Source organism: Typopeltis vanoorti, chromosome 12, assembly GCF_054136105.1.
Source record: "Typopeltis vanoorti isolate ZY-2024b chromosome 12, IOZ_Tvanoo_1.0, whole genome shotgun sequence".
In the NCBI taxonomy this organism is placed as follows: Eukaryota; Metazoa; Arthropoda; class Arachnida; order Uropygi; family Thelyphonidae; genus Typopeltis; species Typopeltis vanoorti.
In genome coordinates this window covers 46,008,627-46,023,058 of record NC_143560.1, presented here as the reverse complement: position 1 = coordinate 46,023,058, position 14,432 = coordinate 46,008,627, and the positions used below count along the sequence as shown (strand labels likewise).

General features: G+C 36.0%; 1 protein-coding gene across 5 annotated transcripts in view; it reads right to left on the bottom strand.

Annotated features, from left to right (window-relative positions):
• Positions 1-14,432, bottom strand: part of LOC150100748 (pre-mRNA splicing factor CWF19L2) — a 277,753-nt gene that overhangs the window by 63,721 nt on the left and 199,600 nt on the right. For all 5 annotated transcript variants that reach the window (XM_090402132.1, XM_090402130.1, XM_090402133.1 and 2 more), the window contains one exon: positions 490-591. In XM_090402132.1, the coding sequence (XP_090258258.1) occupies positions 490-591 (102 nt within the window). The remainder of the gene's footprint in view (positions 1-489; positions 592-14,432) is intronic.

Below are 14,432 nucleotides of genomic sequence, written 5' to 3'. Positions count from 1 at the left end.
AATTATATTTGGTTGCAGTGAATACCAAACTATTCTGCAAAAAAAATTTCTTGTATATGCTACAAGCAGAAGAAACCCCTTCATAATTATAAAATCCACACAACAGCCAGCTTTCTTGACTGAGTGGATTCAAATCCCACTGTCGGCATGGATGTTTGCACTTGCCTTTAGATAGAAGATGAATTTCATCACCTGGTGTAAGACCACTTCCCTGCTAACTGGAGGCCTGAAGTGGCTCAAAAAAAGTTCCATGTTTCATTTCTAGAGCAGGATTTCAGACTATTTAAAACAAAAAATTTTAAAAAAATGATAAAAAATAGAATAAAATTCCTTAGCTCATATACTATAGTCTTATAATCTTTCATGAGTGGGAACCATGAAAGATTATAAGACAAATAATTAAAAACACAACTAAAAATAGGTCACAATCATTATTTTGTACGTATCTTTTATTTTTATTTTTTTAAATTTTTTTGGAGCTTAACTTACTTTTCCAAAATATACTGGAAACATTTTTTCATCTTCAATGACATGGGCAAAGCCATCTTGTAGACCAAAATCAACACTAAAATATGGTAATCCTTTTGGCACCTACATCAAGAAAAAATAAAAATAAATAATAAACCTAATAAATATTTAGTAACTTATTTCACAGCCATCCCTTCAGTAATACATAATTTATTCATATTTTTAATACACATATTATATATGGAGAGAAGTGATTTTGCATATGCTGAGTTGACCAGTGTGGTGGGTTGAAGGATAACATGTAAAAACCACCATTCACTGGCAAATACACTGAATGCAGAATTCCAAACGTTGATTGGAACATGAATCTGCACAAACACAGAGAACTGAGCCTCACAACACAGCCAGCAAAGGTTGGTCGATTGGTAGGGCCTCTGCTACTTAATGGCTCGCAAAAAGTTAAGCTAAATTATACATGTTTTTGGTTGTAAAATGTTACAAAATATAAGACTTATTATTAAACTGATCATAGATTTTTAATTCGTACAATATTGCCTACCGGTTTCGCTAGTAACTGACTAGCTTTTTCAAGGCTTGCACAGTACAAAAAAAATGATAAATGCAAAAAAGGTTTAAGAATACAAAAAAAAACAAAAAAAAAAACATTAGTACCTGTTAGGTAGCTAAGGTAACATGTTCATGAACACGCATTGCATGCAAACGCATAATATGATTATTCGCGTACTGTAGTTCTGTTGAACTAAGGGAATTATTAGATTTTTCCAAGTATCGTTCAGTATGGCCCTTGATTTCTGTTTAGGTTGCTGCCTGTACATAGCACTACTGCTGCTTCTTTAAATAATCAATGTCTGTAATCTACATCTATGTAGGACATAGAGCTGTTATTCCAGTCTATAGTGTGGAATAACAGCTCTAAGTTGAAAAGTGATGCGCTAACCCAGAGGTGAGCGTTCTGTTGTGATTTACATATTTCGTGTGCCAACATGTTCTTTCTGTCTTATTTCCATTTCCAGGCTTCTCGAAGACTGCACGTGCATGGAATATTATACACACCTGAATATTTATAAAATGGAACACTGTCTTTAGGAGATCTTAGAACCTGTCTGATGCCAGTAGTTGGTTTAAATACAACCCTGATGTTATGGGCCTTTAACAATCTCGCAATTTTGATGGAAATTGAACCAATAAAGGTGATGACTGCTGTTGAAATTTGCTGGGAGACTGTTCTTTCTTGTTGGTTATCTTTGTGTAGAAATTTGTTGATGTTTCGAAGAAAACCATTTTGCGATAGTGTTATAGCGATTTGGGACAGTTCTGTTTGAACTTCTTCATCGTCGGAGATAAAGTTTCTGGCTCGATTTCTCAACATGTGGATGATGCTGTGTTTATGTGACCTATGATGGTTTGAAGAGTAATGTAGATATCGACCAGTGTCTGTAGGTTTTTTGTAAATGGACAGTTTGAAATTGTTACCTTGTCTTTTAGTATGTCCAAGAAGTGTAGCTGTTCGTTGTTTTCTACTTCCAGAGTAAATATAATTTTATTGTGGAGTGCGTTGATTCTATTGACAAACATATGTAGGTTTTCCATGTTGTCTTGCCATATGATGAAGATACAGTCTACATATCTCCACCATATTGAAAGTTTAGGAGTAATGCTGGTGAAGATTTCATTTTCAAATTTCTCCATGAAAAGGTCTGCACATGGTGGTGACAGAGGGCTGCCGATGGCTATGCCTTCTAATTGTTTGTATACCTTGTTGTTAACGTTGAAGAAATTTGATTGTAGGCAATGCTTGAATATCTTTGTAATATCAGCAGGAAAGAGATTTTTGATAATGTTCATGACTTCTTCTACTGGTACATTAGTGAGCAAGGATACTACAAGGATATCACAAAATGGTTATCCTCGAAACATCATCAACAAATTTCTATACAAAGATAACCAACAAGAAAGAACAGTCTCCCAGCAAATTTCAACAGCAGTCATCCCCTTTATTGGTTCAATTTCCACCAAAATTGTGAGATTGTTAAAGGCCCATAACATCAGGGTTGTATTTAAACCAACTACTAGCATCAGACAGGTTCTAAGATCTTCTAAAGCCAGTGTTCCATTTTATAAATATCCAGGTGTGTATAATATTCCATGCACATGCAGTCTTTCCTATATTGGACAAACCTTGAGAAGCTTGGAAATAATACAGAAAGAACATGTTGGCGATGCAAATCACAACAAAACGATCACCTCGGGTTAGCGCATCACTTTTCAACTTAGAGCTGTTATTCCACACTATAGACTGGAATAACAGCTCTATGCCCTACATAGATGAAGATTACAGACATTGATTAATTAAAGAAGCAGCAGTGGTGCTACGTACAGGCAGCAACCTAAACAGAAATCAAGGGGCCATACTGAACGATACTTAGAAAAAAATCTAATTAATTCCCTCAGTTCAACAGAACTACAGTACACGAATAATCATATTACGCGTTTGCATGCAACGCATGTTCATGATACTGAGTAGAAATGTCACGCGAACGTGTTACCTTAGCTACCTAACAGGTACTAACATTTTTTTTTTTGTATTCTTAAACCTTTTTTGCATTTATCATTTTTTTGTACTGTGCAAGCCTTGAAAAAGCTAGTCAGTAACTAGCGAAACCGGTAGGCAATATTGTACGAATTAAAAATCTATGGTCAGTTTAACAATAAGTCTTATATTTTGTAAAAGTTAAATAAGTTTGAGCAGGGTTAGTAGTTGGAAGGGGATCAATTGTCCGATGCTGTTGGCACACTCTCCCTCAATGAGTCTTTGGACTCCCTGGAGGTGTCACATAATAGTAATAATAATAACATGGGTTCTCACAGTTGGACCAAAACATGCAGGACTCACATTATGCAAACCAACATTCAGCATCATCTTCAGTGGTGCGAAGATTGTGTACAGTAGGATATGGAAGCTTGGAAAGCTGTGTTATGGAGCAATGAATCACGCTACACCTTCTGCCAAGAAGACGGATGTGTATGACAGACAACACCTGAATGGTCTCCACATGGCACTGATGTCAATCCTATTGAATGTCTGTGGGATGAACTGGAGTGTTCAGTGAGGTCAAGGGACATCCACTCCACAATAGTCCAGGACCTCATTACATGCCTACAGGAAGAATGGTCCAAAATTCCCACTGATCACTATCGTATGCTTGTGGAAAGTAGGCCTGATAGATTGCTACAGTCATCGCAGCGAAAGGAAGTCCTACATCTTATATAGGTGGGTGCCATGGCTGTTTGTTCCTCACACAATGGTGTTCACTGACTTCTTTCCAAGCAGTGTATTTGCTTTATATTTTATTCAATCTTTCACACTGAGGATAGTAAGGTTCCAATTTACAGAATTGTAAAAACAGTTCAGATGTAAAATTTGCTCCTTGGTCTGAAAGTAATGTCTGAGGAGTTACATATCTCCAAAAAATCATATTTACAAACTTTCTTGCAGTAGTCTCTGCAGTTTGGTCTTTCAATACAACTGCTTCAGGAAATATAATTAGCATATTGATGGCTACTAGATTATACTTATTACCGTTTTTAGTAGTTGGCAACAGACCCACTACACCAATAGCAACAACCTGAAAAGATCTTGTTGAAATAGGAAATAGTTACAATGGAGCTTTTCCTCCGAAAGGTTATCTTAATTGGCAATTATGGCATGATATTACATATGTGAGTATGTCACTCTTCATACTTTTTCAGATGTACTTATCCTTTATTCTTTTCCAAGTTCTAGAAAATCATTGGTGTCATGCCAAGTCAGAATCATGGAAAGTATACATAATCCAAAGAATCATTTGAGCTGGTGTTAATGTTTTCACTTTTAACCATCCTTCTTCCATTTATCTGAATAAGAGTAATCCATGCTTATCGAGATAAAAGTTTTATGCCTTTAAAAATGTATCTAATTTAGTTTCACCTCTCAGTACTGCTTCATAAATAGTTTTCAGTACAGGATCATCCTTCTGAGTTTGAATAATGTGATGGTTTCTCAAATTTGTGAACTACGTTTCTTATTCATCTTACCAATAACATGAATTTGGGACTTCTCTTCGTCTTGATTTAAAATATTATTCCTATATGATTAATCACCATCATATTCTAAAGATCTAGATAGGTAATCTGATACCACATTTCTTTTTCCTGGAATATGTCATTTCAATATTATATTTTTCTAGTTCCAATGCCCTAATTATCCACTGATTTTTAACTTTCATAGTACTTAAGCATGACAAAAGCTGGTGATCAGATGATGGGTCTCAACAGCTATAAACAATTGGGAATAAATTTTCTATAAAAATTCAACATGCTTATAAATCTACAAACTTGCATAACTAATTTTGAAAGTTTAGCTGATAATATACCTTCGTCATTGAACTGAGTTGGCATAATTCCATTTTTTGCATAATAACCTAAATATTCAACTTCCTTTAAGAAAAATTGACATTTAGAGCACTTTAAAGATAGACAAGCTTCATCTAATCTCTTTAAAACAATGACTATTCACATCTTTTGAATATACTAGGTCATCCTGAAAACAGATAATTCCATTTCCCAACATATCTGATAACACAGAATTCACTAAAGATTGACATGATGGCAGAATTTCTTGCACCTTGTCATAACCGATGGTATTTCTGCCATCTAGTAGTAAATGCAAAGTATTTCATCTTTTTATCTTGAAAGGGATCTGAAGGTAGTCAGTATTTAAATCTAGTTTTGTGAAATACTGTGCTCTTTCTGGACAGATCAATAATTTCTCAATCTTACAAAAGTGGGAAATCAACAGCCTTTGTTACCATATTGATGACTCTCAAATCTAAAACAAATCTTAGGATTCCATTTGGTTATTCAATTAAGATGAATGGGCTATTCCACTGCGAATATTTGATTTCTCAATTATTCATGCTTTTCCATATTCCTACAATAGTTTCTGAAAACATTTCATGTACTTCATTGGACAGTGCCTGATATGAATAGGAGATTGAAAAAACAAAATTTGTAAATGAAGAGTATTTTGTATAATGAAACCTCTGGAGCATTCATGACTAAACGTACACACATAACCACAGTAATAAGATTTTTTAATAAGTAAACATTTGTCCGAAGTATCATAGGAAATTGTCAGTACAGTTAGGGCACATGCTTACAATGGAATCCCTCTATGTGTGCAGTAGCGTGTTATAGAATTAAATAAAAATATATCTGGAGGAAAAAAAAAGATTACACTGAAATGAGATAACATATATAAATTATTTTACACAATTTAGGATGACAATTTCCCAGACTTTAGGGATAGTAAGAACGTCATTACGGTTTAAATTCATGTTTATATAAAGATCTTTGTAGAAGTTTTGTCTTTTTCCAATGGATCCTATGGTTTGGGTTTTCAATTCTGTGTTGTGCAAGGCCAGATTTCTGTGGTTTGATAAGACAGATGTGGTCTTGATGTTCAGAAATGCGTTTGCTAATGGATCTACCTGTCTGTCCATAGTAGGACAATTTACAGGAATATGGGCCTGCGTACATGCCAGGTAGCATCAGAGGTGAGAGTTTGTCTTTAGGAGAAGGTAACCAATTGTAGATCTGGTTGAGTGGTTTGTAGGTAGCAAGCAGCCAATTTATATTTCTTCATAATTTTTGAAAGACATTCGGAGATGCCTTTGACATAAGGTATTGAAATCCTATGGGCCTGTTCCAATGCTGACAGCTATTTTGTCAGTCAAGTATGGCCTCAGGCATAACTATCATTTACCAGCATCTACACTGAGTAATATTGGAACGATGGCCACATATAATAAAGCTGAAAATCTAAGTGAAAACGTGGGTGAATTAAGCACAGAAGACAACATGGAAGATGTATTTAGCCACTTATATGCAGGTATCACTTTAACTTGAATAAAGTAAATAACTGAAAAGTATCAGCTACTACTTTTAAAATTTTAGCTTCAAATTTTTATTTTTAACTCCTTTTTAGCTCCTTTTTTTTAAAGATTTAGCTGTTTTTAGTCATTTTTATTTGACAACACTAATCATATATTGCACATTTGAAACACGAATGTTATTTTAGATTAAATTAAAAATTCATTGGCATGCTCCATAACAGCATTAAATTTTTGAATATAATGAGTCTGCACCATAAGTTAATAAACCATGAAGGTGTTGATAAACTTGCATTTAACAACCAAGACAACTATTAAAAAATGTGATGCTTCCCTTGTCTCCACAATTCACTCACAGTTCAAACAAAGATCTTTGGCTGAATCCTGTTTATGTTGCAAAGAATCCTTATAAGTGTTCTCATACAGGGGTGAGAGTGTTTTTCACTGGAAAACTATAAGTTCTTCACAGTGCAAAAGACAGTCACAAACCTCCATGCTCATGACAGGATTCAAAGCTGCAGCCTGATAGTTGGAGAGCAGATGTGCTAGCCACTCAGTCAACCAGCTGTCAGTGAGAAAGTGAAAATGTATCTATGAGAATTAGGGAAGGATTTCCTTACTGCAAGCAAACAGGAGAGAAGCTAAGAAAAGTTCTAGAAAACAGGCATGGAGAACAATCTTGATGGTCAAATAGAGGTTGTCAAGATAAAATTTCACTTTAAAATAAATAGTTAAGAAATCACATTATGAAGTGACATTAAAGAGATATCAAAATTCCAAACATTCATCTCAGCCCTTCAATTTACGTAGATGGGTTATACTCCTAAAGAAATCTAACCCGGTATGGATGCATGAACAATGATTATCATCATCACTCGTGTTGTTTTATCAAACAACAGGCACCTAAAGTTAATAATTAACTAAATTTATTTAGCTAATTAGATTAATAAGACAATATTTTGCCTTGGTCAGCAAGTTATCTTTCTGGACATGAAGAGCAAGTGTATGCAGGCACACAGACTGACTGTAAAAGGAGGGGGTCCTACAGTCCTAATTTGAGCTCTCTATGAGTGTGATGACCACGTGCTGATGGTCTCCCAGAATTTTGGCAATAGAGTGTGGCCAAATTTGTTCAAATTCAGGAAATGTAGTTCTGTGGCAGATTAAACAGTCCCTCTGATTTAACTATGTTTCTGTATAAGAGGAAGGTTTTCTTCCACTGGATCCAGTGATGGTCAGCAACCCCAGAATTACTGTAGTGTAGATGAAAGGTGCATTTTCTGTGTTCCTCTAGATCAGTGGTTCTCAACCTTTTTCCACTTGTTTACCTCTTTTAAACCCATTTCTATAAATTATACCTGTTGTTTTTAAAACAGCAGATTCAAACTTAATGTTTATTGTTCCATAACTAACATTTTGCATTTTGTTTACTTTACTTGTTTTTCCGCCATCACTGATTATTTTTGGTGTATCCCTGAATGGCCCAGGACGTATCCCCAGGGGTATGTGTACCACCGGTTGGGAACCGATGCTCTAATGCAGTGTTTCTCAAAGTGTGGTACGTGTACCCCTAGGGGTATGCGAAAGGCCGTTAGGGGGTACGTGGCAATTTTCGGCTATGCATAATTAAAGGAGTCATTATATTTTTCAACAAATAGTGCAATTAGAGACAACCAGGATAAAACGGCACTAACTAATGAATCATATCCCCTCTCCAACAGAAAGTGCCGTATAGACCAAGCAAAACCATATGTTGTCAGTGGAACATATGGTTTTGCACCACTCCCGTCACTAACGTGTTAAAACTAAGAAATATATAGTGAATGTGTTTCAGATATCATGGAATTCGGATGAAGGGAATTAGCATTTCAACTCAACTGTTGAAATGCTAATTTGTCTTTGGTTCGCGCGATCTTCTGTTAATGCCGCACCGATCATATGCAGTTCTTCGCTGCTCTACGTATCTCAAGTCTTGTAAATAACTGGTAATTTTTGCTTGAAATAATGGGAAAGAAGATGCTATTTTGGTAGATGACTTTGACGATGCACACAAAGAAACTGTTCTCGATGCCAAAAGTAGTGATAGCAAGTAGGAGCTTCTTGGTAAGTCACACCATTTTCAGTTTTTTTCTGAAAACTTTAGTTTCCGAAAATTTCCGCACATATCTCGCAACACAATTTTTTAGCTTTAATTTTGGGAAAAAAGTTAGCGCTATATTCGACTAAATACAGTATTTTTTTTTAGCTTTTAAATTCTTACGTACGGATCATTGGTTAAAGATTGGATTTATAAAACCCCCAAAAGAGAGAAATATAGCAAATACAAGTAGCTTTAAGCAACAAGAAAACGATATTGCATCTGGATAGAATGAAATTGATAAGAGTGTGTCGTCTGACATCTCTAGAGAACCAAAATTTAAAAATAAATCATATTTTTTGTTTACATGAACATATAAATTCAAATAAAATAGAAAATTAATTTTAAGTATTTTTTAATTAAATAATGTATTTATTTTTAATTAATTAATTAGAAGGTACTTGGTAATAATAAACATTTAAGAAGAGGTATGCGGATATCTGAAGTTTGAGAAACACTGCTCTAATGGATACTGGCAGTTCTTCCTGTTTGTCTGAAGTATTTATGGGATCTACATTATCCCTTGCAAGAGCAAGGGATAATGTAGATCCCAGGATGGTCCAGATGGTGGAAAAAATCTTTAGGTGTGTGGATAAGAGTAGCAACTTTTTGATAAGGTCTAAAAGGAGGTCTCTATGTTATACTTTTTCAGAATTTTTTCAAGTGCCCTGGATGTAGAGAATGGTGATCGATTTTTTGGGTTCTGGATTGAGCAAATAGGCAGAAAGCTTTATTGATTTTTTTAAGGGGGGGGGGGGAAGGCCACTGACTAAAAATGTGTCCGGAATGTGCTTAATTCCAGTGGAGAGGATAATACAGTCCAAGAAGATAGTTCTCTGTTTCCTAAGGTTTTCATAACACCATACTGCTGGGAGAGGTGGTGTCATAGGCGGTGGATGTACCTACCAGTGTAGATGAGTTTTCTGTATACTGAAAAGGAACAAGGACTGGTTTGGTAGCCAGGTAATTAGGGTCAAGGTTACTGTTTTCAATTTCAATGGTGAAACGGATCATTGGGTATTGACTATTGAAGTCGGCTAAAATCTTCTAGTGCATCTCTTGCATGTGACAAAATGGAGAACATGTCATCAGCGTAGTGTAGCCACACCATGGGTTTGAGAGGGACAAGGTTTAGGACCATGTTTTCAAAATCTTCCATGTAAAGATTGGCAAGGGAGAGCCATCACTGAGCCTACAATCTGCTTATAGGTTTTCCTCTGCCAGGTAAAATAGCTAGAGTGCACAGTGAATAATGAGGATGCGTCTGGGAGATTGAGAGTCTAAATGAATCCTGAGGTTTCTTTAAGGAGTCCACTAGTGAACAGGTAGCTATATCAGAACTAAGCATGATGTCAGTGTCCCTGAGGATCATACCTGACAACAAGAGTTTGAAGTGCACAGTTTTTACATGGGAAAAAAGTGTGGCCAGTAATGAGAAAGCTTTCTGGTTAAGTGGTTGGGTCACTTTAAAAGTAGAGGGACTAATACTGTCTACTAAGAGTCTCAAGGTTAAGTTCTGTTTGCATATCTTTCCTTCCTTCCTTCCAGCTCTCTCAACCATCCCTTAGGGTGGGTTGAGTCCCATCCCCTTAACGAGAAGCAGTTTACGATGAATTAATGCAGCTGGCTTGTCACTTTTCTGCTGCATCCCCTGAGGGCAAGTATTTATGACTGAAAATCCATGTGTGTTCACAGAGACGTTTTGCCTGTTCTGAGGGACAAAAAACCCGAGTTTCCAGGTGAAAAAACCCTCTATCTCTGTATGAGACCAGCTAAATCACCTTTAGTTGAAAGAGACCAGATAAAGGTTCCTCAATTTACAGGCAGGAATCGAACCCATGTCTTTCCAAAAGGGCTCCATCTATACCAACTGAGCTATGGAGGATCTCGTTTGTATATCTTTACTAACTCATAAATCTGGAAGGCTTTGATTATTATTATTATTATTACTGTACAGACATTTCCATGAAGTCCTAAGACACATCTAGGGAGGCTCAAACTATTAATACAATAACTATCATAACTCTAAAATTTAAAGATGCCAAGAAATTATATTCCTGGTTTTATCCTCTATCCAAGTGTAAGCAAACAAAGTTTGTGTGTGAAGTCACTTCACAACTGGGATGCTTGTATATGGAGGCTAATGACTTCACATCAATTGCCTTAGTATCTCATAATGTAATGTACATATCCTTACAGACATGTATAATGCATTATGGGAAGGGCCACTATCCAGACTTGTTTCGACCTTTATAGAGGTCTCATCGGTGGGAGCCAGATCCAGAATTACTTTTGGGTCTGGCTTCCCAAAATCATTTTATGACTTGTTAAAGTACACTGGTTTTCATAAATTAAGGAACTAAGAGAAAAATCACAATAACGTGTGTGTGGGGGGGGGAAGCACCTCATTGGGAGGGTGTACCATTCTATATATGTACTTTCCAGAACCATGAATGCTGCAACTTATAGAGACAAGGTCTTAGACCCCCTATGTTTGTCCATATGCAGGTGAGATGAGGAGACATTCATCCTACAAGATGATAATGCTCATCCTTATCGAGCGAAGCTTGTGGACCAACATCATGTGCTGCTGCTGGTCTCAACTCTTCTCCCCAAAACTTTAAGGATCTTAGGAGAGTTTGCAGAAGGAATGATTGTTATTATCAAATGAGATTGTGGACACCATAATAAACAGCATGTCATGACAATACAGTTCTCACAATGATGTTTCATTGTGAAAAATTCCTTACTGATGGATTTTGACCTCTTGTTTTTGACTGTTGTCTTCATGTGATAGTTTGTTACTGAATTAAACTATTCAGTAACATATATGATAACTATTGAGCTATCATATTTCTCTTTGTTGCTTGCTTTATGAAAACCAGTGTATTTCTAAATATACCTAAGCTTTCCTACTTTTTTTCTCTATATTCTCTAAGACAGCATCTTAACTAGCCAAAAGCTTCCTATACAATTTCTTCATTATTTTGTGTTTTTCCATCCTTGGTTACAATTTTGTCTACATGCTTCCCTAGATGAGGTAATATTTGCTCCAGGTTCTGTCACAAAATTTCTAAGATTCATTCTTATTTTCAATCTCTTGCACTTTTTCCATAATATTATATGTATATTTGAGTCTACATCTACCAGATGAGAGTTCTTTGTTTTGGATTATTTTTAAAACTGTACATACATTTTTCACTTCAATGGAATATTTACTTTTGTGTGTGTGTTAAATATCTTGCATCTTGGTTCAACCTGAAGAGGTCAAAATGTCTGAAGATATCAAACATAAATAAAGAATAAAACTTTTCTTTATTTGCTTTTCTGTATGCAAATTTATGAATATTAGACTGTTGTAAATTAAAATTGCAACTGAAAATGAACTAGTGTCCCAACAAGATACACTCTAAGGGATGGATAGAAATGCAATTAGTTTGGAGAAATCATGCTAAATATGGTCATGGAATGACTATCGCTAAGATCTTTGGCAAATTAATGCAGCCATATTTATTCAGTTAGGTGAGTGTTTGTAGCTGTTGCTGATTCTAAAAAGTCTTTCACACCTACAGCAACTTCTATGTAACACAATAGTGGCAGACTGGGAACAAGCTAGGTCTGGCAGACCAGACCTAGCTTGTTTCTAGATATTCCAGCATATGATCAGCCAGCCCTGATTTGCCAACAGCTGATTGCAAATGTAGATTTTATGTTCTTCAAGGTGGATGTTAAGAGATCAAACATTCTATCCAAAGTAGGCTAAGTTGCAGGTACAAGAATGTTTATAAAATGCCAGGATGTGCAACATCATGAAGCTGATCCTTAGAAGAATGGAGGACAGTTGCTATCTGGACATGTGGTTTCAACGTAGCAAGGAGATTATATTTGCAGAGAACTTTTTCCAATGTATGTTAAACATAAGGGATGGGAATAGTTTTGCTGTGATATCTGTTGGTGGCAGGAGGGATGATATGCAGTATTTTGTCTATTTGGGCTGTGTTATTTGAACAAACAGCCTTGCACTCTGGATGCCATACCGTTGGGGTGGGCAATGATGTGATTGCTTATTCATGTTTGTGTGGGTTTCCTGTGAACAGAAAAGTACCTCAATGCCACTTTAATGAGTACAAGGATCACTTTCATCTTCTTGAACATCCCAGAGCATATAAAGTTCGTTGACCTAGAACTCAGCCTACTTTGGTCATATAGGTAGATCTGTTAACATCCTTGAAGAACACAAAAACTGCATTCGTGATTATCTGTATGACTAGTCTGGATTAGCAGACTATGTTCTTGATATTCCTTTACACAAGATTCAATGGAAGAAGATATTTATCCTTCATAGAAGTCACCTATTAAGTCTGAGAGACTATTTTTAAAATCAGCATCAGCTATGAAGAACTCCCCTAACCTCAACATGTATGCCTGTAATAATTTGCAAAAAATCTGTGAAGATTTGTGAGAGTCATTCCAAGACAATATTTAGTCCGATTTCTCCAAATTAACTTTGTTTTATCTGGTCCCTATAGAAAGTGGGTGCCTTGTTAAGACATTTTCTTTTCAGTTACAATTGAATTACAAATCTGAAATATATCTGAAAAGGAATGCTACTTCTAACAACCTAATTAAGTGTGTGCATTTACCACAGTTGTAATTTGTGCTCGGAAGATGATTGTTAGAAATCCAGCAAATTATTAGTAAGTTCAACAAATTAGTTATTTGTAAAAATTAATTTTTATAAACATGGCAGTTTACATACCTATTTTTTAAAAAAGTTATTTTCTTTTAGCGTTGTTTATACCACGAAGAGCTGTTATGAACAACCACCAGCACCCAAGTCTCTCGACATTCTACAAGGAGAAGCTGTCACATGTAAAGCATGTCAATGTTTCATGCCATGATGACTGCCACCGGGAAATTAACTTTAATCTCATAAAGTATCAGTAGTCTGTCAAAAAAGTATGACCCGATTTGGCAGCTGTATCTGCAGTCTCAATTCCCTTAATTCCAATGTGGCTGGGAATCCAGCACAACTGAACATCAAAATTAAGTTTTTGTTTTGTATGACAGTTGCAACACCTCACAAAGAACTGGATGTAAATTATACATAGGAGAGGAGATAGCCTGTAAGGAACTTAAAGAGTCTGTATAAATTACAAACTTTTTGGTAGTGGTTTTCTTTTATATGTAAAAGTGCAAGCTGAATGGCATGCAACTGCTGTATAATTACTGCAGTCAGATGGAATCTGGTTGGAGATAGCAATGTCAAGAAACTCAGCAGCACAGTCAAAGCAGTTGTCAGTTTCTTGAACCAGCTTAAGGAGATGGCAAGCAATCAGAGTAGGCTGCTCTATGTGCATTAAACAACTGCAGGTAGACAGATGATGGAGTATGCAACTTCTTTAGTTGTCAAAGTGAGAAGTTGCAAGATGGAGTGCAACCTGCCATGGAGGGCTATTGTTATGTTTGGGGCAGGCAATGTTATCAACATCCATGCCAACAGTTTGCAAAGTCTCTTTAATACACATACCAAAAGGACGTACGACAGTCTGACGTGTGTTATATTCAGTTTCCTAATGCAGAGAAAAGAGATTAGTCCATGTAGGATACTCTAAAAGTGACGTTGAGTGGGTGATGTGTGAAAGGCACCAGTAGCTATCCGTATACCCTGATGATGGATGGAATTCAACCATCGCAGGCTATTCTGCCTTGCAGAACCATTCAGACCCATAATCCAATTTTAATATATAAGCAAACATCAAACACAAAGCAATAAAGATCTGCACCCCATTCAGTAGAGGAGAGAATGCGAAGGAGATTCAATGCTCTCTTGCACTTTTTTCTTAGTTGACCAATGTGTACAAGGAATATAAGTT